The sequence below is a fragment of the Lynx canadensis genome, chromosome A1, assembly GCF_007474595.2.
Source record: "Lynx canadensis isolate LIC74 chromosome A1, mLynCan4.pri.v2, whole genome shotgun sequence".
Classification (NCBI taxonomy): domain Eukaryota; kingdom Metazoa; phylum Chordata; class Mammalia; order Carnivora; family Felidae; genus Lynx; species Lynx canadensis.
Genome location: NC_044303.2, coordinates 14,329,255 through 14,352,051, shown reverse-complemented (window position 1 = coordinate 14,352,051; position 22,797 = coordinate 14,329,255). Strand labels below are relative to the sequence as shown.

At 39.6% G+C, this 22,797-nt stretch overlaps 1 protein-coding gene across 1 annotated transcript in view; it reads right to left on the bottom strand.

Moving 5' to 3' along the window:
* The window catches only part of NBEA (neurobeachin), a 694,460-nt gene that overhangs the window by 5,751 nt on the left and 665,912 nt on the right, over window positions 1–22,797 (bottom strand). Inside the window, 7 exon segments of the mRNA XM_030309029.1 lie at window positions 1,186–1,287; window positions 13,133–13,303; window positions 13,807–13,962; window positions 16,143–16,214; window positions 17,839–18,031; window positions 20,657–20,746; window positions 21,071–21,133. Of these exon segments, the coding sequence (XP_030164889.1) occupies window positions 1,186–1,287; window positions 13,133–13,303; window positions 13,807–13,962; window positions 16,143–16,214; window positions 17,839–18,031; window positions 20,657–20,746; window positions 21,071–21,133 (847 nt within the window).

Genomic DNA, 22,797 nt, shown 5'->3' with positions numbered 1-22,797 from the left:
AAAAAAAAAAACAACTCATAAAGACAGCTAATGAATTATATTTTTCAACTGACTCCAGTAGGTGGGAATTTTATTAAACAAGTGGCATTGTAAAGCTATACCTAAATTTTTACTAAATAGATGTGCATGATAGAAAAGACAGAAAATTAGAAAGAAAAAGAAAACAGCAATCATCTCTAATATCACCCATCACCTGTACAAAATTAATGTTTTCTTCTATACCTACCATGTGTCTGTATTTTCCTTTTCCTTTTCTTTCCTTTCACTTTACAGGATAGGATAATCTTACACTTATCGTTACTTATTTTTTAGTTAAAAAGACATTTATTGAAAATATCCTACGTGTCCATAGGGTTATTTACTGTTACATACAAAAGTGAAAAACACTGTCGCTACCTTCAGACATTACATCTATTCTCCACAAAGCAGCCAGGATAAGCTCCTGAAAACCAAATACGATCAACCTTGCTTAAAAATCTCCAGTGAGTTCCCACTGCACTCAAAATAAAAGGAACATCGCAAGTTCTTGTGTCACTGGTCCCCGGCCTGCCAGCCTTCTCTCTAACTCCACTGAGACAGCATCCATTCAGCCCCTCTGGTTTTCTTGAAGTTTTTCCTGAGCGTTAGGCTCCTTCCTGCCCCAGAGCCTCTCACAGTGAATTGGTGTCTGATCCAGAATTAGAATCCAGGTTTTCTAACTTTTCTTGAAACAACGCTTCTTTCACCAAAAGTCAAAGACTCCAAGTAATCATGTTTCCTTTCCCATCAACCTCAACACAGTCCCGGGCCTGATGAAGGAAGGGGCTTCTGGAGGGAGGGGGGTCCAAGGCCATGTCTGATAAGCAACCTGACTTCCCTCAGGGCCCCCACGGCATCATGAATATCTTCCCCCATCTTTTATAGGTTATTTTTAATGGCTGCATCATAGGGGTGTGTTGCAGTTGAATTTACCAGGGTTCTGGCTAGAGTGCTGGTGACCACAAAATACTACATAAAATTTCATATATATTTGATATTAGTACTAGTAAGTATTAATAATAAAACAAAATAGTTGCAACGAACCTAGGGATTACATTGTCTATACAGGGCAATGTCTATTTCCTAAAGGAAATAAATCACAAATCATGGTTAACTTGAGAAAATAGTAGTTTTTAAAGACTTAAAACAAAAGAAATGTCTTCTGACCTTTAGCACCACTGATAACAAGTCCAAGTTCTGCACAGACAGAAACACAGACAACTTCATGGTCATGGCCTGTGAGGACAGCTCTTGGGGCAGGATAGTCGCCTGCAAGGGAACAGGAGCAGTGGGTTACTACAGACCAATGGCAGAAACGAAGAGCTACACCACTACGTCAAACATTTACAATAATAACCATGAACATCTATTATGGGCATTTACTAGCTGTGTAACCACGAGCTGGTTGCTTAACCTCTCTACTGCTTCCTCATCTGTAACCTACTACTTCTGTAAAACTTCTACATGAGTTGTTCAGATGCCTAAATAAGTTAACAAATGTCATGTGCTTACAACATTATGACAGTGGTGACAGCTATTCTTTTATTCCTATTGTTAGGAAACACACCAAGGCTGCCAAGGTATTTATATGCATTATCTCATTTAGTGATGGCAATATTCATAGGAGGTAGGTACACTTATTATACTTATTTTATGGCTAGAAACCTAAGGCTCTGCAAGGTTATTCAATCTGCACAAGTTCATACAGCTAGTAAGTGTTGAAGCTGTCTAATTTTGAAACCCATGCCTTTACCCATTTAAAAATTTTCCCTAAAATCTCCAACAAAACAGGTTGACACGCTTTGATTCTGAGGTGAGAGGTAAGTAGTAAAGAAAAAAAAAAAGAGATGATCATCTTAAGTTTCCACTTGACTTAATAAAGTCAAACCTAGCTAAAAGTCCAACTGCATTACGTGCCATAAGCATTTTCACTGCTAAGTGCTTTCACAAACATTGAATGGATGACTTTTAAGTGAAAGGCATTCTCTAAGGAGACTAGGAGCTGGGAGTATAAAGAGGAGGCATAAGGCATACCCTGAAACTCTTGACAACTCATCAAACAACCCTGGCCTTTCCCAGGCTTTCCAGTGGAGGCACTCGACAATGCCAAGTGTGGGGAAGAACAGATTGTGTTCGCAGAGTACAAAAGGGATCAAAAGATCTCCTTAGGAAGAGAATATCAGACTATCTGGTGAGTAACCTGCACAAAGACTGTGTGAGAAGGGTCAGCAAAGTTGAGAGGGCATTATGCCCAACATTGTCGTATGGGGGCAAACCGATTGGAGAAGCCAGTTTGGGACAGAAATGAGGGGTCTCTACAGTCTTGGGTGCAGACATGTGAAGGAAAAGGAAACAACAGAAAGTCACAGAGGCACTGTGGAAGGTGAATGGGTAGGGCTCTGAGTGGTTCTGTTTGGTGGATGGGAAAAGAAAGCCAGTGCTGGTCGCCTTGGGCATATGTGAAGGCCTAAAAGATTCACCGAAGTGAAATTCTGCTGAAGGCGGGGCGATCAGAAAGCAGGATGCGAAATAGTAACAATACAATTTGGACTTGAACCACTGAATCAGATTCAACAAATATTTAGCAATGCCTTGTAACACCCCAGTATTTCCATTTTTCATTAACATCACACTTATTAATGTGTTACATTGCCCATTTCTTTCTGTCTTAATTTTTAAACAGTTCTAGCTGACTCCTATTGTCTGACATTGGTTTAGCTGGCTGTGTTGTTTAGTTTATTCTACAGTATCATCTTAGCAAAGAGTTTATTATATTATTATTATTTTTTTATACTTTTTATGTATATTTCATCTTAAGCTATCAATATTATTGACCATTACTTTTTCTCCTTGAAAAGGCATGTTGGAACTCGGTCGTGTAACTGCAACTCTTCCAGAATTCTTGGTATTTCTCAAACTAGGGTCCCTGTACCCTGAGGTCTGTGGATATTTTCTTGGGAGTATAAAGTTCTATGAAAAATTTTAAATTTCAGGTTTATAATTTGATGATACACACACACACACACACACACACGTTTATTTATTTAAAATTTATTTATTTATTCTGAGAGAGAGAGGGAGAGACAGAATCCTGAGCAGGCTCTGCACTGTCAGTGTGGAGCCCAACACGAGGCTTGAACCCAGGGAATGTGAGATCATGACCTGAGCCAAAATCTAGAGTCAGATGCTTAACCGACTGAGTCACCCAGGCACACTGATACTCTAAAAATATTTTTTCATCAGTTATAAAGATGAGATCTCTTGTTTGCTGTCTAACATCTATGCTGTGGCAATTTAAAATTTACATATATTTTTTTCAACGTTTATTTATTTTTGGGACAGAGGGAGACAGAGCATGAACGGGGGAGGGGCAGAGAGAGAGGGAGACACAGAATCAGAAACAGGCTCCAGGCTCTGAGCCATCAACCCAGAGCCTGACGCGGGGCTCGAACTCACGGACCGCGAGATCGTGACCTGGCTGAAGTCGGACGCCTAACCGACTGCGCCACCCAGGCGCCCCTAAAATTTACATATGTTTTAAAACTTAAGATGAACTAATTGATTAAGTCAATGTTTCTCAGACTCGTTTGTGGGGTCCTAGAACACATTTCTCAAAGCCAGAGGTTATTTTCATTTCATTCTGTTTTTGTTTTTTGGTGTTAATAACAATTTTGTTCTCTTTAAAAGGGATCAGTGTAACAGTCAAGTTTGATAAACACTTCTGTAGATTAATTAATTTTTTTTTCCCAGGGTCACAAATTCTTTTCAAGTTGGTAGCTCCCACAAAGTGTCCTGATTTTCCTTTGTTTTTAGAAATAAATAATTCAAAGAAATCAATTACATATAAATATTTATAGCACATGCATGAAATTAAAAGAATGAAATACATTCATTTGTAGTCACCTCCTAGCTTAAGAAATATAGAACATTACTAGTAAGTTTGGTCCTCTCTTTTAGACTGTTTATTTTAAAAGTTGTATCTTAAAAGTTCTGTTTATTTTTCTCTTCTGTTCATTCTGCCTCACCCGGTTATTGAGTTTGTGATTTTTAATTTAATTTTATTTTTTACTAAAACATTTTTTAAAACGTTTATTCACTTTTAAGAGGCAGAGAGAGACATAGCATGAGTGAGGGAGGGGCAGAGAGAGAGGGAGACACAGAATCTGAAGCAGGCTCCAGGCTCTGAGCACAGAGCCCGACGTGGGGCTCGAACCCAGAAACCGTGAGATCATGACCTAAGCTGAAGTCCGATGCTCAACCCACTGAGCCACCCAGGTGCCCCTGTGATCTTCTTTTAAATGGTGCTTGAGTTCCTTGCATACTGGCCTGTTTTTCTCTGTAAATCCTATTCTGGATGGCGTGCCCCCCGCCCCTTCCACCCAATTCTTGTCTCTTAGATAGCCACCCTGTGCTTTGGGGTTGACACTGCTCTGAGAGTTGTCTCCTGGGCTGCCATGCCTGGCCCTCATTGTGGAGGGGGCAGGATGGGGGAAGTGAATGTTCAAGGCCTGGGAATCGTGCCTGCCTCCTGAAAGCCCCTTGTTTGGCACTGATGTGGCCCGCGGCACTGAGCAGCCACACTGGTTGTCCAATTCTACGCCCCACTGCGGCCAGAGGGAAGGCAACAATAGGTCTGGGAAAATTCTGGGAGGAAAGAGCGTAACTAAGACACCTTACCCTGCAAGACACACAACGCTCTTCCCTCTGGTTTGCCAATACCTCCTCCTTCAGACCTACTCATCTTCTGTCTCTCCAGGAACTGCTCAGTTTCATGTGAGCTTTCTCCGATCCATCAGTTTCCATTTTGCTTTTGAGGCATCTCTTTGATGGAGTATGGGAGGAGGGGGATGGTAGCCCCAGAGAGCGTGTCGTCTTATTCTAAGTTTATGTACATTGCTATAACGTGTTTCAATATTGGCAAAGTGTCGATTTATATTTGCCAGCAGTCCCAGATTTGTCTGAAACATATTTATAAAATTATGCTTCAAAGAGGCCCTGAGTTCCTTGGTAAAATGAGAAGTAACACTTTCTGTGTAATACCACCCTTAATTTTTCTTTTCTTTTTTAAGGTTTATTTATTTGGAGAGAGCGCACATGCGTGTGTGCGAGTGGGGAGGAAGGGGCAGAGACAGGGAGAGAGAGAGAGTCCTAAGCAGACTCCACACTTAGTGTGGAGTCTGAAGTGGAGTTCGACCCCATGACCCTGGGATCAGGACCTGAGCTGAAATCAAGAACGAGAAGTTCGACCGACTGAGCCACCCAGGTGACCCTACCCTTAATTTTTCTAAGTGATTATTTTCTCTTGTGAGAGACTGGTCAAGTGAAAAATCCTGAAATTATATGCTTAATAAAATTTACATAAAGTAAAGAATTTTCTAAACTTCTCCCTTATATGCTACAGAAAAAAGTAAAAAGCAATCTACTTCTCTTGCAGGGAATTGAAAAACATGTATAAAACTATTCTTTATGTATATATTATCTATTAGGAAATAAGGTTTTCAAAAGTTTGCAACTGATTTAGAAAGTTAAAAAAATTTTTTTTTCCGTGAGAATCTCCCCAGATCATTTGAATAAAGTGTGGAACAGAACTATTAGGGGATATTGTTTAGGGCCTCTGAAAGCATTATTTCCCGATTTAAAACAGAGAAAAGTAAATAAAATATTATGCAGGGGGTTTTGAATTGAGAAACCTGCATCAGGGGGAAAAAGCATATTTTCCTGCCAGGGACATTTCACTGCCAGGGACAGATGTCACACACCCCAACAATCATTCAAAATCTTGGGAATATTTTGTCACTGTCACATCACAATTGATGGATGTAGCTGGGGGTGAAAGGGCCTGTGCACAGGGAGGGGGAAGGCGCAGGTGAGCCCCCCCCCCCCCATCCCAGGACCACAACACCATCGCCCTCATCCCCCAGCATTTCCTCAAACAGAAGAGCTCTTGTGTGACGGAATTGCCGTGGATCATAAAGAACAAACATGCCGACTTTGACATTGCTTATAGACAAGTATTTGGAAAGTCCAAATACAAAAAGCTTATTATAAACAGATTCCATCTCATTATTAAGCAAAAGCCATTTCAATATTTTCCAAAATGGATGATGAAAACAGTACAAAGTTATTAGATGCTGTTATTCACATGGAACTGACGAGGAGAACTTTTTCAGTGAGATGGTCTCTGCTTTTAGAGAAATGATCAAAGCAAAGATACTCATGGTTCTTATTATTTTAAGCCTTATTTGTGGGGCGACTAGTATGCAGGGAGAAGCTTTGGTCCTTCTGAATCAAGAGCTAAACAAAAACAGCAGAGTTTCTACAATCTATGATCCTCAGCACGGTTCTACTAGAGTCAGAAGGCGAACGTCTTGATGACGTATGACCTGATTTTATCTACAACCTTCGTTAGGTCATGGCAAAAGGTATTTTCGTTCATGTTTATGCCTACATGAAATAGATGTGAAACCCCAGAAGAGGCATTTTAATCACTACCTGATTTCAAGGTTTATTCAAAAAAATTGTTAGGCAATTGTCAGGATTGCTCAGAAGAACTGTGCCCATGAGGAGTCCCTTATGGAGAGTGTGTGCTCGCAGCCCCTTGCAGAGGTCTGGCCCAAGTACCAAAAATGGCTGGGCCCACAGGGTGACCCACATAAAAAACATCACCTGGGTTGGAGAACATCCCACGATATGGTTTCATTTTATTACATATTCACTGAAAAATAGAAGATAGATATGCGCCTGTTTATTCATTCATTCAAAGTTCTTCTTGTCCTGCAGAGATGACACAGACCACTTCTGAGCCCTGCTGTGGCAGGGCAAATCTCTTCCCTTTAAGTCCTGACCCTGTATCCAGGACAAGGCACATTAGTATCCTGCCATTACCTTCCCCAAATAGTCAACAGTATAATCCAAGGGAGTAGAGCTTTGCATAATGCCCAGAGACACCCCCACTGCCTCCTGGTGCAGATCTGAAGCTCTCTGACCAAGAGATCGTATTAGTTACTCTTTGTGTGTGTGTGTGTGTGTGTGTGTGTGTGTGTGTGTGTGTTTTAAATATATATTGCTTTTGACCCAAGCCAAAGAGCCTCACAGCCTCAATTCCAGGAAAGGAAAGGAAAGGGAAGGAAAGGAAAGGAAAGGAGAGGAGAGGAGGGGAGGGGAGGGGAGGGGAGGGGAGGGGAGGCGAGGGGAGGGGAAGGGAGGGGAGGCGAGGCGAGGGGAAGGGAGGGGAGGTGAGGCGAGGGGAGGGGAAGGGAGGGGAGGCGAGGCGAGGGGAGGGGAGGGGAGGCGAGGCGAGGCGAGGCGAGGCAAGGCAAGGCAAGGCAGAGACCAAGTGGCAAGTCAGTCCCCTTCTTAGTCACAAACCCTACAAAGTGTCCCAATGGTAGGCTAAGGGGATAGGAGGCTGAGAAAAGGAAGTTACACTATGGACATCAGTTTTGAAAGTCCTAGGAGTTAGAGATTGTTCACATATAACTCTTGCCTCTAATACATTTAATAAGCCCTAGATAAGGTCCCTTGCTCTGAGAAGTGTGGCAAAGAGACAGATGTTAAAAATCTCTGGACCGTTCTTTGCGCACGCTTTCGCCTGGTACAATACCACTGGTTAGTGGTGGTCATGGAGCTGGGCACCAGGGTAGCCATATTCAAAGAAGGCTGGATGCAAACAAAGAGGGGGATACGATTTGGCAGATGTTTAGTGACAGGTTGTGGCTGGCAGGAGGGTCAGTGTCCAGAGCTGAAGCTCACACAATGGGAGCCCAGGGAAGGGATGTGTGCACAGCTGGAGTCTCCTTTTCAATGGGCTTCTCGTTTCAGTCTGCATAATGCTTATATATGAGCTAAAAGACTTGTTTTTAAAAAGTGAAATTGGAAAGGCATACTAACGTCTTATGCATATTACTCAATGAATATTTGTAGATGGGATTTGAAAAGATGAGCAGTAAATTCTCTTCCAAAGTTTCCTATTGCTATGATTTTTAAAAATATCATATGTATGTATCGGCAAACTCTCTACAGAGCACCTCATGTGTGGTACAAACACTAAAACCACACAATTTGAAAGCAAATTGGATTTAGAGCTGAGGTCCCAGTGTATTTTAAGTGTCTGTTGAAGAGACAACAATGTTGACTTGCCCCTCTTGTGACTATCTTGTTGGAAGCTACGGCACGTAATGAGAAATGTCAAGTCCCAAGATCAATGAAATTTTGGGCTCCAGGGATTCAACAGGAATAGCATTGATCCTTTTAAAGAACACCAGTCAGAGATGGGTTGTAATATATTGCAAAGAGGGGCTCGGGAGGATAAGCGGCCAAGTCCAAGATACCTACCTGACAAAAAATTCAATCAGCTTTTAGCACAAATTGCCTGCTCTGCTCTCCTTTCTTTCATGCAGTAGGCTGCTTCCAATTAAAGTGCGCAAATTAATTTTTATCACTTCCAAATTAGTTTCAGAATTTGTGCAAAAGAGTGTTTCAGATGAAAGCATCTGTCCCTCACATCTCTGCAATTCGTTATCTAGTCAGGGACCTATTCAAATCTCCAAGAAAATTTTCTATGTTCAAAGTCACAAGTTTGCAAGAATAACACTAGATATTAGTATTATAAAATATATTAATAAAACAACCATAATTCAACTGTAACCTATGTTACACAGCATCTGCCTGTTTCTTCTATGGTCTGAAACTCTTTGTAATAATCTGTGTACAAATTTTCATGGTCTTTGTAGAAAATTCATTAAAACTATGAAAATAATTAGGAAAAGACTATTTCTGAGACGTCTGAATTAGTCATGATAATATATTTGACACAATGAAACCATAAAACTCTTTCTGCACCTACCTAAGAAATCCACAAACATTAGAAATATTTTCTCTGGTAGCAACAGAGCCACCCATTAAAAAAGAATAAAGACAATGAGAAAGAGACATAAATATATTAGAGAGCCACCTGAATTAATCTTGAGAAAGTGAGTAAATGGATCCTATCATTTTATGTTGGGCTGAATATACATCTGATTCGGCCTCTGACATACAAAGCAATTCAATGTCCTTACCACGACCAATCCCGGGATTCTAACAGCTACTGGGATATTATGTTTCACACTAGGACTTCCCCCTTCAAGTCTAGGTTAATATATACAACCCTCAAAACCGAAGGGCATTGTGTCACACACTTTAATATGAATTTAGACATAACGAGCTTTTTCGTCTTGAGTAGCAATGCATTATAAGATAGAAAACACATACGGCCTGGTTCTCTGACCTGTGAATTGGTGGCTAGAATAGATTAAACTGGGACAGAAGCAAAAAATCCTTTCCTCTCGTGCTGTGAGTTTTCTGATGGCAAGGACTATGTTTATGTCAACACCCATGGCTGATCCCTCATGTGACCGCCAGTTCAGTGTGTGCAGAGGCTGCCTTTACGAACAGTGGCTGGACCAATATATGTGGTCTCTCTAGTCATGCATATATGTGCTGCTAAGTTGGCTGTTTCAACAGATTAGGCAAAGTCATAAATCGGTCAAGTCAATCAAGTACAAAATATGACCAATTATTAATCTTTTTTTACTATTACAATTATTCATAGGGTAAGAAGCTGATACTAGTTTTTACATAATTATCAATTTGTCCCCCAGGTGGAAGACTAAACGTTTCATAGTACAAGACCAAACATTATTATCTGATGGCAATTTATGATCCGTGTAATAAATACTCCATGTGTTTAGTACGTTCAAGCAGAAAAAGGAGTTTGGAGATTAGTACAATATAGGTTTTTGTAAACCACAGGTCAGAGACTTTGACTACCCGGCATTCTCAGCTGCTAAGGCAGGACTAGCACCCAGGAGGCACTCAATACGTGCTTGTTGCTTGACTAACACTTCAGGTGATCATGCTGTTTATTCTAGAAGAGCAATTTTTCACCTTATATTAAGGATGGTGGATGAAATAAAGCCTTATGATATATGTCCATATTAAATGTCCAAGCAAGTTTTGACAGAGTGGGTTTTAGGAAGTGGTTTATGTTCATAATGATGACAATAGTTTTGATCAAAAATAAATTCTTATAAATGGAGGCAATAATAAATAATATGCTTTGATAATATTCTTAATTCCTTAAGGATAATCTTGTCTTTATTGAAAGCTTAAATAAAATGCTGCATCTTAACAAATACAATGTTCAGAGTTTTGTTCTTAAGGATTAATATAAATATTTTCATTTAGAGAGCTCCCATTGTAAGGAACTTTAAACAGTCCAAATATTACTATATTTAATTTTTCTTGATAACTGATGGACCAAAGCTACAGCAATGGTTAATTATCTCTTGGCTTAAAAGATCATTAGAAAATAATATAAAGTAAAGTAGCTAACACAGATAATTACTATAATTTAACATTAAAACTCTTTACCTCATAGCAGTACAATATACAAAATATCTTATCTTGGCTACCAGCTGGGAGCTTTTAAGAAATAAATCCTCTTTTTGGAAATATCATTTTCATCATTTCTGAGCTTCATTTTGAAGATTTATTGAAAGAAATTTAAAACACTACTCTGGGGGCACCTGGGTGGCTCATCTGGTTAAGCATCTGACTCTTGACTTCAGCTCAGGTCACGATCTCACAGTTCGTGGATGGAGTCCCGTATCAGTCTCTGCACCGACAGCACGGAGCGTGCTTAGGATTCTTTCTCTATTTCCCTCCTCTCTCTCTGCTTCTACCCCACTTGCGCGTGCCTGAGCTCTCTCTCAAAGTAAACTTAAAATAAAAAGCACTATTTCGTTTCTTTTTTTTTTTTTTTTAATTTTTTTTTTCAACGTTTATTTATTTTCGGGACAGAGAGAGACAGAGCATGAACGGGGGAGGGGCAGAGAGAGAGGGAGACACAGAATCAGAAACAGGCTCCAGGCTCTGAGCCATCAGCCCAGAGCCCGACGCGGGGCTCGAACTCACGGACCGCGAGATCGTGACCTGGCTGAAGTCGGACGCTTAACCGACTGCGCCACCCAGGCGCCCCATTAAAATAAAAAGCACTATTTCGTTTCTTAAAAATATTTTTTTAATTTAAAAACTTACAATTTTTATCAATACAGATGGAAGATACTACACGGGCCTGCTACTTAATTCAACTTTTCTAATGGATGCTACGCTACTATGAAAATAAAGGAGATGTGTAAATATGAAAAAATGAATTCGGATAGAATACATGTGATAACGTACAATGCTTGAGAATAAGAAAGCCACCAATGGTAGATCAAATGTCTTATACGCACATACACACACATGCACATACACTAGAATTCTGCTAAAAATGCAGTTTCTGTTTTTTTTAAGGGATATTATAGAAAAGAATAAATAAGGAGGTTAATTTTTTAGTATTTGGAGTATATTTGTTATAATGTAGACATGGTAGCTAATTATTTGAGCTGGTTGGAAAGCAAGCAACGCTGAATGTTTTTTCCCTCAAACCAGCATCACATCTTAGTTCACAACTTAAAGCAGAGGCTGATACGTAAGACGCACACACTCTCTCTTATTTGGTATCTATGCTAAGAAACATGATTCCATGGTACCCTTGAGTTTCTTCATCTACTGTTCTTCAGCTCCAGCTGTGGGCAGCATGAATAAAACCCCATGTAACATTTGGTCCTCTAGTTCATCTCCCACTATCTTCATTCATACGTATATATTTCTATATATTTCTCTATTTTCTTCTCTACTATGATAGGGCCTTGGCTCCTAGCAATGAAAAGCCATTTCCTATTTTTGCAATATTCCTGTCAAAATGTGTAAGAGTCGGGGGTGGGTGGGACTGGCAAGGTGGACAGATTATACAACTGGGCTTTCATCCTCAGCTAGGCTCTAGCCACGTGGCTGGAACAGAGCATCTCGTGTACTTCTCATCTGCTCTTACAATATTTTAGTGGCAGGTACACAGCATCCCCGGAAAATTCTTATCTCTGTCTTGTTGTACATATGACCCAAACTCATGTTTCAGTTGGTTTCGGAGTATTCTTTAAGCTGTGACCAATGTATGAATTACAATTAGAATCGCCCTGGTTTAAGCACCAGACATCATCAACGCTTTCCAGAAACCATTCTCTATTTTATAGGAAATATTTGCATTGAAACTATTGAAACCTTGGTAATTAAAAACAGTGACTATTTCTAGGCAATCTCTTATCTAGTTCTCCATTTAGGCAGATGTGGGTGGAATCTAAGTCATCAGCAGGACGAGGTGGGCCCAGCGTCCTCCTAAGCCGCCATCTTCCTTCAATATCTAGTTCTCCATTTAACAATACTTATTGAAAAAACCATTATGTGTGTCACTTTGCCAGGAACCAGAGACTGAGAATGGAAAGAGAGAGACTCATAGTCCATTTCAGTGTTTCCTCAGAACAGCAGTTCCAAAGAATAATAACTATTCTGCCAGGAGCAGAGTGGGTTAAACAAATTTCAACAGATTTATTTGTGTAAGACTTTCAGAACTTACCTAGAGAATAAGAGTATATGCAGAGTTTTCTAAAATTATTTTACTCTGGAGTCCGCCCCCATTCTTTTCCTATGGGATATTTTAGGGAGCGCTGGTGAATAAAGAATAGTCAGGAACCATCACAAAGAAATTGTCTCCTTCAGTTTTTGCCTTCCCAATGCCTAACCTGAAGGGAGTACTCAATCATTGTTAAATGAATAAACAGATATTTACTCAACTGTGTGGTAGAAAGTAAGAAGTGTCCTCACTGAGGCACTCTGAGGAAATTCAGAGAAGGGAGAGAGTATATTCAGTTGAGAGCAGTTATAAGAAGTTTAATGGACCAGGTGACACTGAAAGAGATTTCTGAAGGATAAAGACATTGGGAGATTGGGGATGGGCTGCCAAAGAGAGGGTCAATGTGAGGGGACCTGGGACTTTTCCCAGGTTGAAGGTTACAGTGGTTGCCCTTGTTTGTACTTTGAACATAGTGACATTCTAACAAACATTTTTGCTACGTAAAGCTCTCCTTTTTTAAAAGTCTCACAACCCCAGGAAAAGCTGTTAGAAAAATAAAAAAGGCAAAGTATGTTTAAATAAATGTATTGTCTGAGGGGACGCTTCTAGACAAATACTCACTGCTGTTCGGGTTGTCCCCTATGATATGGTGTCGCCCACTCCAGTACCAGAGAAGTAGGGTAGCATCTCGAGACCCAGAAACAATGTAGCAGTCCCCGCCTATGTATGACTCCGACCTGGCCAAGCACGTGACCACGTCCCAGTGGCCAAACACAATCTGAGTTAATTTCCCTGAAACACAGAAAGGGTGGGTTTAATTCATTTGCTATTTTCCTTTAAATGGTAATAAGCTTAACTTTACTAGATTTGTGAAAAGGGAATCTGTAAACGTGAACATTTATAAGCTAATTCAAATTTAGCTACAGATGCTTTCTTGAATTTCTTCTGAAAAACAATACAAGAATGTTACTTGGGATTTTTAAGGAAATGACTTCTAAAACAACACAACTGTGATTTTTAGTCCCCAGGGTTTGGGTCAGACTAAGGGGAGGGAGGTTTAAGGTCTTTTACTGGATTTGATTTGGGAAAGGGACCATAGTCCTATTTGTCCTATGAAATCAGGACTCACGCTGAGGTTTGGGAATGGATGGCATTATAACTAGTTACTTATAATGTGAACATTTAATTTGGATCTTGGCACTCAAGATGAAAATGCCTACATTATTAAGTATGATTTTATTTTACAGAACAATAGGCAGTTGGAAGGGAATAAGGTATTTTATAGTTAAGCTTACCTGTTTCTGTAGAGTAAACTCTGAAGCTCTTATCCCAGAATCCACAGATAAGAATATAGCGATTATCTGCTGTGACCACAAAACAATGTGCATTGATTTGTATACTCTGGTCAACAAGGTCTGTGATCTGCCGTTTGTTCACACCAGAGTTATTGGCTAAACATAAATGGAAAAGAGAATTTAAAGAAGGACTCCACAAGAGTTTCATCAAACACTTACAGGAGGAATATTTTTATGCTTCATTTATCTAGAAATGGGTTTTTGAGGCTTATAAGATTATTAAGATTTTTAACATTTCCCCATGAGGAACATAAGCTTTTTTTTTTTTTTTTTTTTTTTTTTTTTAGCAGCAGTGGCTATTTATGAACCATATTACATATTTAAAAGTTGTCAGAAATTTAAGTTCTTTCTCCACCAATAAATAACAACAATATGAAGAATTCAGATAATGAATTTAAAATAAAGTAAAAAATATTTGAAAGCATTTAATTGTATCCATGTTCACTATGCACAAGTTCATTAGTGTCTAACAAGTTCCACAATAAAGGAGGAATGAACATTATGTGAAGTATGGTATGTAAGGAAAAAAAAAAGTCTTAATATTTGCCCCAATCTGTCATTTTCTGATGGCATTTACAACTCATGTGGAAAGAGAAAAGGGGGAAGGGTTTGAGCATGGGATGTTGTTATGTGGGCAGCCCCACAGGGAGCTTTAGGTCAGCAGCCTTAAAGACCTGGATTGTCAACAAACAGAAGGCCTTTCCAGAATGGGCTGGCAGGGGAGGAGAGGAATAAAAAACATGGGAGAAGGATTGGGGAGGAAAGAGACAGGCAGAGAATCAGGGGACAGCGCTGGGACTGAATCTGAATAAAGTCAGGAACTCGGAGACACCGTCTGATTTCCCCAGTGCCTGTCTGCATGCCAGCCTGTCCCGTGTTCTGCTCTGTCCTTTCAGGCGAAATCCCTGGGCTGAATTCTTAAACAGAAGATGCAGACGTAGGAGATCACCCGCATTCTCTAACGCCAATTAGACTGAAGTGCCACTCTTTGTGGATTCCCTCTAACGGTACAATAATAACGACTAGGGAGGTAAGCCCCCCAAAATGGAACAACAACAACAAAAAGGTAGGAAAGGAAAAGAAAATCAAAGGTTCTGAGTCACTTGAAAACTGCATAATTGGTCTTGATTAATTAGAATAGAGTTGCTAATTTTTCCATGATTACCTTCTAGCTGTATGTGACATTGTTGAAGTCTCTCGGACAAAGGAATAGTTGGACTAGACTCTAAAAATATTCCTAGTCCTAAACCTTATAATTTCCCATAGACATGTAAATGCTATTTTGTGTAGGGGTATAAGTAACTAACTGAACTGGCCACCTTTTAATTTATTTCTGGGTTCAGAGATGAAGGGTGAATTAATCTAAGAAAAGAATACCAAAACTTGTATATGGATTTATAATATTTCATACCATTTTCAACTCTTTTCTAATTTAGTTCTCTATATGATCCCATGAGAAAGGCAGAACAAACATCATGATCAGCCATCTTGCAGATAGGAAACTGAGGCCTAGAAAAATTAAGGGGCTTGCTCAGGATCCCATGCTAATAAATATGTATGTGATTTTAAAATATTTCCATTATCTGTTGCAAAGAGTTACAGCTCATAGTTTGCAATTCATATGAAATATTTAATTTAAAAAAGTTGGCCCTGTTGAATGGAGATTTTTAGAAAAGATGTCCTTCATATTAGTTTCCTTCGATAATTTTTTTATTTTTAAAATTTTTTAAATGTTTTATTTATTCTTGAGAGAGAGAGCGAGACAGAGCATGAGCGAGGGGCATGGCGAGAGAGGGACACAGAATCCAAGGCAGACTCCAGGCTCTGAGCTGTCAGCACAGAGCCTGACGCGGGGCTCGAACTCACAAACCGTGAGATCATGACCTGAGCCAAAGTCGCACGCTTAACCGACTGAGCCACCCAGGTGCCCCCCCGCTTTAATAATTTTTTTTGAGGCCTTACCTATTTCAAATAATATAAAGTTGTCAAAGAATAGTTTAGGCAGAAAGAAAGGACAGTTCGGAATGATTTGCCTTGTTTAGAACCAACTTAAACAACCTCCTAAAATATCAAGAAAATGCCACAAATAATTGTCGTAAATACCAAAAAGTTGTTAGATGGCATATGATTTACACAGCCCCTTGATGGTAATTTCATATTATTTGCACATTAATTTTATGGCAGAAAAATTGCCATTCGACTGTCTTTTGTAGTAAGTGCACAGGAATCTGTGCACAGCCAGCATTCATGAAAATGTATTTTTGTGGTTAGCGTACCGATTAAGGGGTCCATTTCAATAGGAAGATGATGTGCTTGGTCCAAGGAGTATCCTGGAGCTCCTCTGAGGCCTAAAGTTTAAACAGAAGGAGAAAACTACCATAAAATTCTTGGAAAGGGGGAATTTCCTAAGATGCAGTGTTTCATGATGATTGTGGAAAAGTATGGTTTAGAAGTTATTTGGCAAATTGTTGTAAGAATGACTGTCATACTACACATCTTTGTAGATACTCTCAAAAGAAATCATCACAACAGGGACTCCTGGTTTCCACGGAGATGTGGAAAGCTGAAAAGAGTCTTGTTCTCATTCTAACAACATGAAAAAACAGCACAAAATAGAAGATCATAACATTTCTTGAACCCGTCAGAGAGCTAAGATTTCCGGGCAACCAAGGAGCCTGAAATCTAAGAAAGGCTGTGCCTGCACGTAGTGGTGGGTGTGAGCATGGCCGGGCTCACCTAGGCCAGGGCAGAGGGGGAGATGGGGCTCCCAGCTTCACTCAATATATGACAAGTCAGTTGAAGGTAAGTAGAAATGACACACACCTAAGACCTTAAGCTCAGGAAAAGCTACTTTTAGAGGATTAATATTTAGGGCTTGATTGAGTTCATTAGTCATAATTTTTTACATGTGATTATATAACATATATAATACTTTTGAACAATGCTAGCGAAAAAATGAATCCTTTGTAGTTTTTTTCTCAGTGCAAAACATTTCTAAAGGCTAAGACTACCATGGATAATAGTTATATTTTTTTCTTAAGATGTTTGTTGCATATTTCTGATCAAATGGAAGTAGTTATACTTCATGTTGAGAGTATCAGCAATAAATATAAAATAAGTGCATTTAGAACCTCTTAGAAGATTAAGTTATGATATAAATGATACCATTTTTCAGAGGAATACAGAAGTCAGTAGAAGAGGAAATGTCAGGTTAATTCACCATGGACTCATCCATTTAGCCCTGGAGATAGGCTTCCAGGGAGACCTTAAGGGGTGAATTTGGCCAAATAAATCATTTGGTCACATCCATTTCTGTCCTGGTTAGGTAAGTATTAATACGTCTAGTTGTGACACCAGAATTATATCACTTCAAGATGTACTAGCCGGAACTTTCAGGAATGCGCTTAAAGAAACCATGCGGGAAATCACTGAACAATTTAGATGTTGTCTTTTCTCAAAGACTCTCAGTTCCACCCAAGGAGGAAAGTGGGGTCTGTCTTGTTCACTCCTGTTCTCCCAGTGCTCGTGACTATGTGACACACAGTGGCCAAATATTTGCTAAATAAATTAGGTGGAAGAAAAAGATTTCGAAACCAGCATCTAGGAAATCCAGATTCAAACTCACTTTCATTTAATATGGGATAAAAGTGTTTTTGTTTGTTTGTTTGTTTGCAGGGCTGAGGTACAGGAGGGTGGGAGGACCTGAATTATTTGTAGAACGGCTTTAATTCATCAAATATTTATTGACTACTTAACCAGTGGCCAAGCATTCTGTGAGGCGAGGCCCTAACATATAGCAGTAGTGAGTAAGACACACAAGACTCACTTCGTCAGGTTTGGCAATTATTTGCTCTACTGCTTTTTGTAGACGATCTGGCATATTAGGTAGCCCTCAGCACTCTTACCTTACCTTAACTTAACTGCAGCTCGTAAGACACCTTCCGTAAGTCACCTGCTTAGATGCCTGCTTACCTACTGTGTTATGCCATCGATTCACTGCAAACAGTCGGCTGCAGGTCACGGTCACCACCGCAGGGATGGTCAGGTGGGGCAAGGTGTTGGCTGCCACGTGGGTCACCGGAGAATTGGACGGGAACTTCAGCACCATGATCACATCCTGTTGCATCTGATCTTTAAACATGAGTGGACTCTGTGGAAGGAAACACTGTTGAATAGAAAGGGAAGAGGGCAGAAGGAGACAAAAGGGATGACATGGTTAGTGAGAGCTCTGGGGAGATGGAGGTAAGCACAGACAAGGCCAGCACGAGCAGGGAGCAAAGCAAGGTGAACTTGCATCCTCTGGGGACGGCGCAGGGAGAAGGGCAAGGACTCGGTGTGGTCGCTGGCAGGGGACATCGAAGCATTAACGGCCAGTCTCAATTTAAGTATCGCCCGACCGCGGTGTGAGAAGTTCGCTTACAGATCTGTCGTGTGATGTAGAATAAATTGGTCGGCGTCGCGAAAACATCAGTTTGGTGGAAAAATTGGTTACTGACAACGTCTCCATGAACGATAAGGTGAACTGGTCGGTACTTGCATTTTTTACCTGGTTGATCTGGGCTCCTGGCTCCAACCTAAATCATTAAAAGCGAAGAGCCTTCCCTGTCAGAGGTCTGTACACATCTCTGCTGGGGCAGTACTGACTGGGTACAGTCAACACCCCCTTTCCCCTTCTAGACTGGGTGCTTCCTTGAGGGCTGCCCCCTTTCTTCTCTTAATCTGCGTTTTCAAACTCTAGCATGTGACTTGATAGAAAGTAGACGTTATAACGTCCTACTGTTTCAGCACTATAAAACACTGCAACACATTACTGCATCAAAAACACAAAATAGGGATGCTGGAAATAACCACGATTTAGCTTTCATAAATGTTTTGTAATTGTTTTCTACACATATGAATCGTCTGCTCCACGAACTTGCGAGGCCTACGTTTCCTTTATGAACAGTTCCATGCCAATTTAGTCTCTAACAATGTTCCCCAGGAAAGCAATGAATCCTGACTGGGCATTTCTCCAGGATAAGTATTTTTATTATTATTATTAAACAGAGACAACTAACACGGGAATAAAACTCTCCTGCCAAAGCATTTCATACAATAAAGTGTTAGAGATATTCTCTTGGACAGTTTATTAAAAATGCTTCGTTTCAAGGCTTGAGGCTCCAAGGCCACATCCCCACGTCTACACTGGGACTGCGTGTTTGTATGGAACAGCGTGCTTGGTGACAACCTTTCTGCTTTCTCACACACACAAGGACCAATTTCAATCCGAAGAGTTCATTAGTGACTACTCAAGGGTGCTGAAACTGAGCCATTGGAGAGAGAAAAAACATGGTTTCACACAAACACATTTATTTACGTGTTTCACTAGGAGTTTGACTATCGATTCCTTGAAGGTCTAGAATATGCGGTCACCTCTGTATTGCCAATGCTTAGCGTCATGCCTGACACACAGAAGGAACTCAATACAAATGTGTTAAGTAACTGATAAAATAAATTAAAGGTCTGAACAGCTTATAAATTTGTTTGCACATATTTATGAACCATATTTCAGAGCTCTTACCCCAAAATTAGGATACTTGCTGCCTTGATAATTACCTAGAGAAACAGATGAACTTTTCTTCAAGCATTTTTCACTTCAGTTTAAAAAATAATAGTAAAAAGCCACAGTTTAAAAAATAAGTTCCTTCTAAAGAAGTTTCCCAGGGGGCACCTGGGTGGCTCAGTTGTTTAAGCGTTCAACTTCAGCTCTGGTCATGATCTTGTGGTTTGTGAGTTTGAGACCTGCATTGGGCTCTGTGCTCACAGCTAAGAGCCTGAAGCCTGCTTTGGATTCTGTGTCTCCCTCTCTCCCTGTCCCTCCCCTTCTTGCACTTTGTCTCTCTGTTTCTCTCAAAAATAAAAAATAAACATGAAAAAAATTAAAAAAAGAAGTTTCTCAGAAAAAAAAATTACCATTTTCAAACTAAAGAGGGAAATGTAATACACTTTGCTAGTAAACTGAAAAAGGGCTGTCTTGTTATGAAAAGGGAGCCTTGAAAATTCAGATTAGAATGAAAAGAATGTTACCTTTTCCCTTGTAAAACTGGAATAAAAGTTTTAGTATGAGTAGCTAATGACGATGATGACACCAGCTAACATTTACTGAGAATGTATTGTACTCCAGGTGCTGGTCTAAGTGCTTTCCAGTGTGAAGTCATGACATTCTGAGGGCAAATGGTATTTTTACTTTCACGTAACGGATGCTGAAACATCAACAGGGAGGTTGAATACCTTGCCCAAGTCATTCCCCAGCCAGAGGCAGTACCGGCGTTTGACCCAAGTGGCTCTGGAGCCCTTGTTCTTAACTCCACTGCCTCTCTGCAGTGACTACAAATTACCTTTATGTGTCTTTCCTTTTCTTAAAACGAACTACCTCCCCCCTACTCCACCTTGTCCCAAAAGATTAAATTGGGCAATATCATATTGTGTTTATATTACATTTTCATCCTACTTTGTAAATCAAATCTAATTTTGGTGCCTGTATGCATATGAATGAGTTTATGCAGAGGCACATAGAGTCAGAGAAGAGGGCTGTTTTTGTGAATCCCAAATTAGGCTAGCGTTGCAGAACTTAAAGGTAAGAATTGCACTCCCTTCTGTTTCTCCATAGGGCATCAGCACATACTGAAGCCTGCAGAGTTGACCAATATTTTGAGAAGCCTTTAAAAATGCTGCTAAAATCACTGTTTTATTTGACCTGTACCCAGGTACAAAGAAAGCGGAAAACTTTCAGCAAGCTGCTACGTCTTACCAGGTGCATGGCTGAGCTCCGAGGTGGATGTGGCTCAATAAGCAACTGAGATGGCGTCTGTCCAAAGTTCTGTATCTGTGCCTCCATGGCCTGCAGGGGAAGGAGAGTGACTGTCACAATCAATATGCATCAACCAGAGAGGTCAACACACTCTCTGACAATGCAAGTGTATCCCAAGTCAGCCATGAAAGAAGTCCAGAAAATTCACCAGGCGCTCTTCTCTCGGGGTGCAGAATCATCCAAGTGTTAGTATTTTGTAGACAAGCTTTGCTTCTCCTTCCAAACATGCTTCCGTTAACCAAGTCACTATTCTTATTTAGAAGCTGGGGTTAAATGTGGAAATGTTAAACCTGTGAGTGCATGCATGCAGCGAAGACCAAAGAACACTTTTAACACTGAATACAGCATGTATACCTTAATAAAGTCCTTGGTAAGAAGGAACGTATGGGGATCTCTAATGAAATAAACTTCTGGAATCTTGGGAAAAAAGAATGATACATAAAGTCCACCAATGATACAAAATAAAATTCAGAAAATCATATTTTCCAGTCAATACAGAGGGCAATCACTATGACTTCTGTATGGACAAATTTTCACTGCGAAAAATATATCTTGGCATGCTATGCTATTTTAAGATGAATGCTGAAATATTATGTAGTGTCTTATAAGGTATGGATATATTTCTGTCAAAAATTTTTTGAAATTTTGGAGATAACTAACCCAAAGAGGAAATAATTCTTTGGGCATCTTGAGCTACACAATATTTTATTAAAGCCTATGCAGATAGAAATATTAATGAGATTTTATGGCTTCCAATGAATAAAAATAATTTTGGATCTCAAACTGTGTGGACTGTATAACATGCCTTTTTTCTTTTTGGTGTGTATTTCAAAGACATAATCTTATAGAACATTTATGTATTTCTTCTATATATAAATTCCACTGGCAAAAAAATTCAATATACTAAGCTAGACTAACAGAAATATTTTTCCAAAATACTGTTAGCATGTAATTTAAGTCAACAAGGAGAAGCACAATATTTACAATGATCATTACTCTTACCATGCTAATTTTTCCCCTAAAATTGTGTGCAATTTGGTTGCACATAAAAGTGAAATACGAAACTCATTGCTGAGTGCTTAGGAGTGCAGGTAAGGTTGTAGATAGCTCTCGACACAGCACTGCCACTAATCGCATCACTATCTACAAATCTCATTTATAAAGTACTTAAATTTAACAATCTGTCTGCCTAGACTGCATTTCAAGAAAATGTTTATCAATAAAAATGTGAATTTTCAAATTTATTAGTAATATTAAACATGAATGCATCATTATCTGCCATATTTTAGCAATTGCATAAACGGGGCTTTGGTTCTTTTATTTGCAGAGGCAATAGGATGAATTATTAAATCTCTTTAAGTGCTGTCCAATTTTAATGTATCCATTTGTTCGCATGGTGTCCACTCATACACAAAGTGTGACTATTTAAGTAAATCGCACTCACAAAGATACCATCACACTTTATCTCCCCAGTGCAAGATTTATGATTATAAAAGAGGGAAGAGACCATTTCTGGCTAGGTTCACATCATGAACAATAAACTCTTGAGAATTACTTGAAAGAAAAAAAAAAGCAGTAATTTTATTGTTAAAGCTGCCCTGGTTAGAAAATTTCCAATACCCTAGCTTTATGTATCAAGAACAGCCAAAGTTGCTCTAACCATAGATAACCATGGCTTGTGTTTTTACTCCTCCAGAAAGAGGACTGGGGTGGGGGTGGGGAGACAGGGATAAAATTAAACACAGTTTAGTCTCTTGGTCAGTGCCTATACTTAGTACGTAGCCTTTAAATAGTCGCGGAAGGACTAAATCCACAAACATGATTTGCTTGACTTTAATTTTGTTTCTGAAAGGGAAGTATTAAACAATAATAGAAAATCTTGTGAAACTCACTTAATTTCCAGAAATCTGTACAGTTCTCTTCAGGGGGCCCACCTCTGATCCTTTTTGGACTCAGTCAGAGTACATACACATATGTATTCTAAATGACTCTCAAATGGCATCAGGGTACATATTAGGCTGTGATCAACCTAATATTGTGATCTCACCCTCTCATTAAGACAGTCTATTTCCTAAATTTAA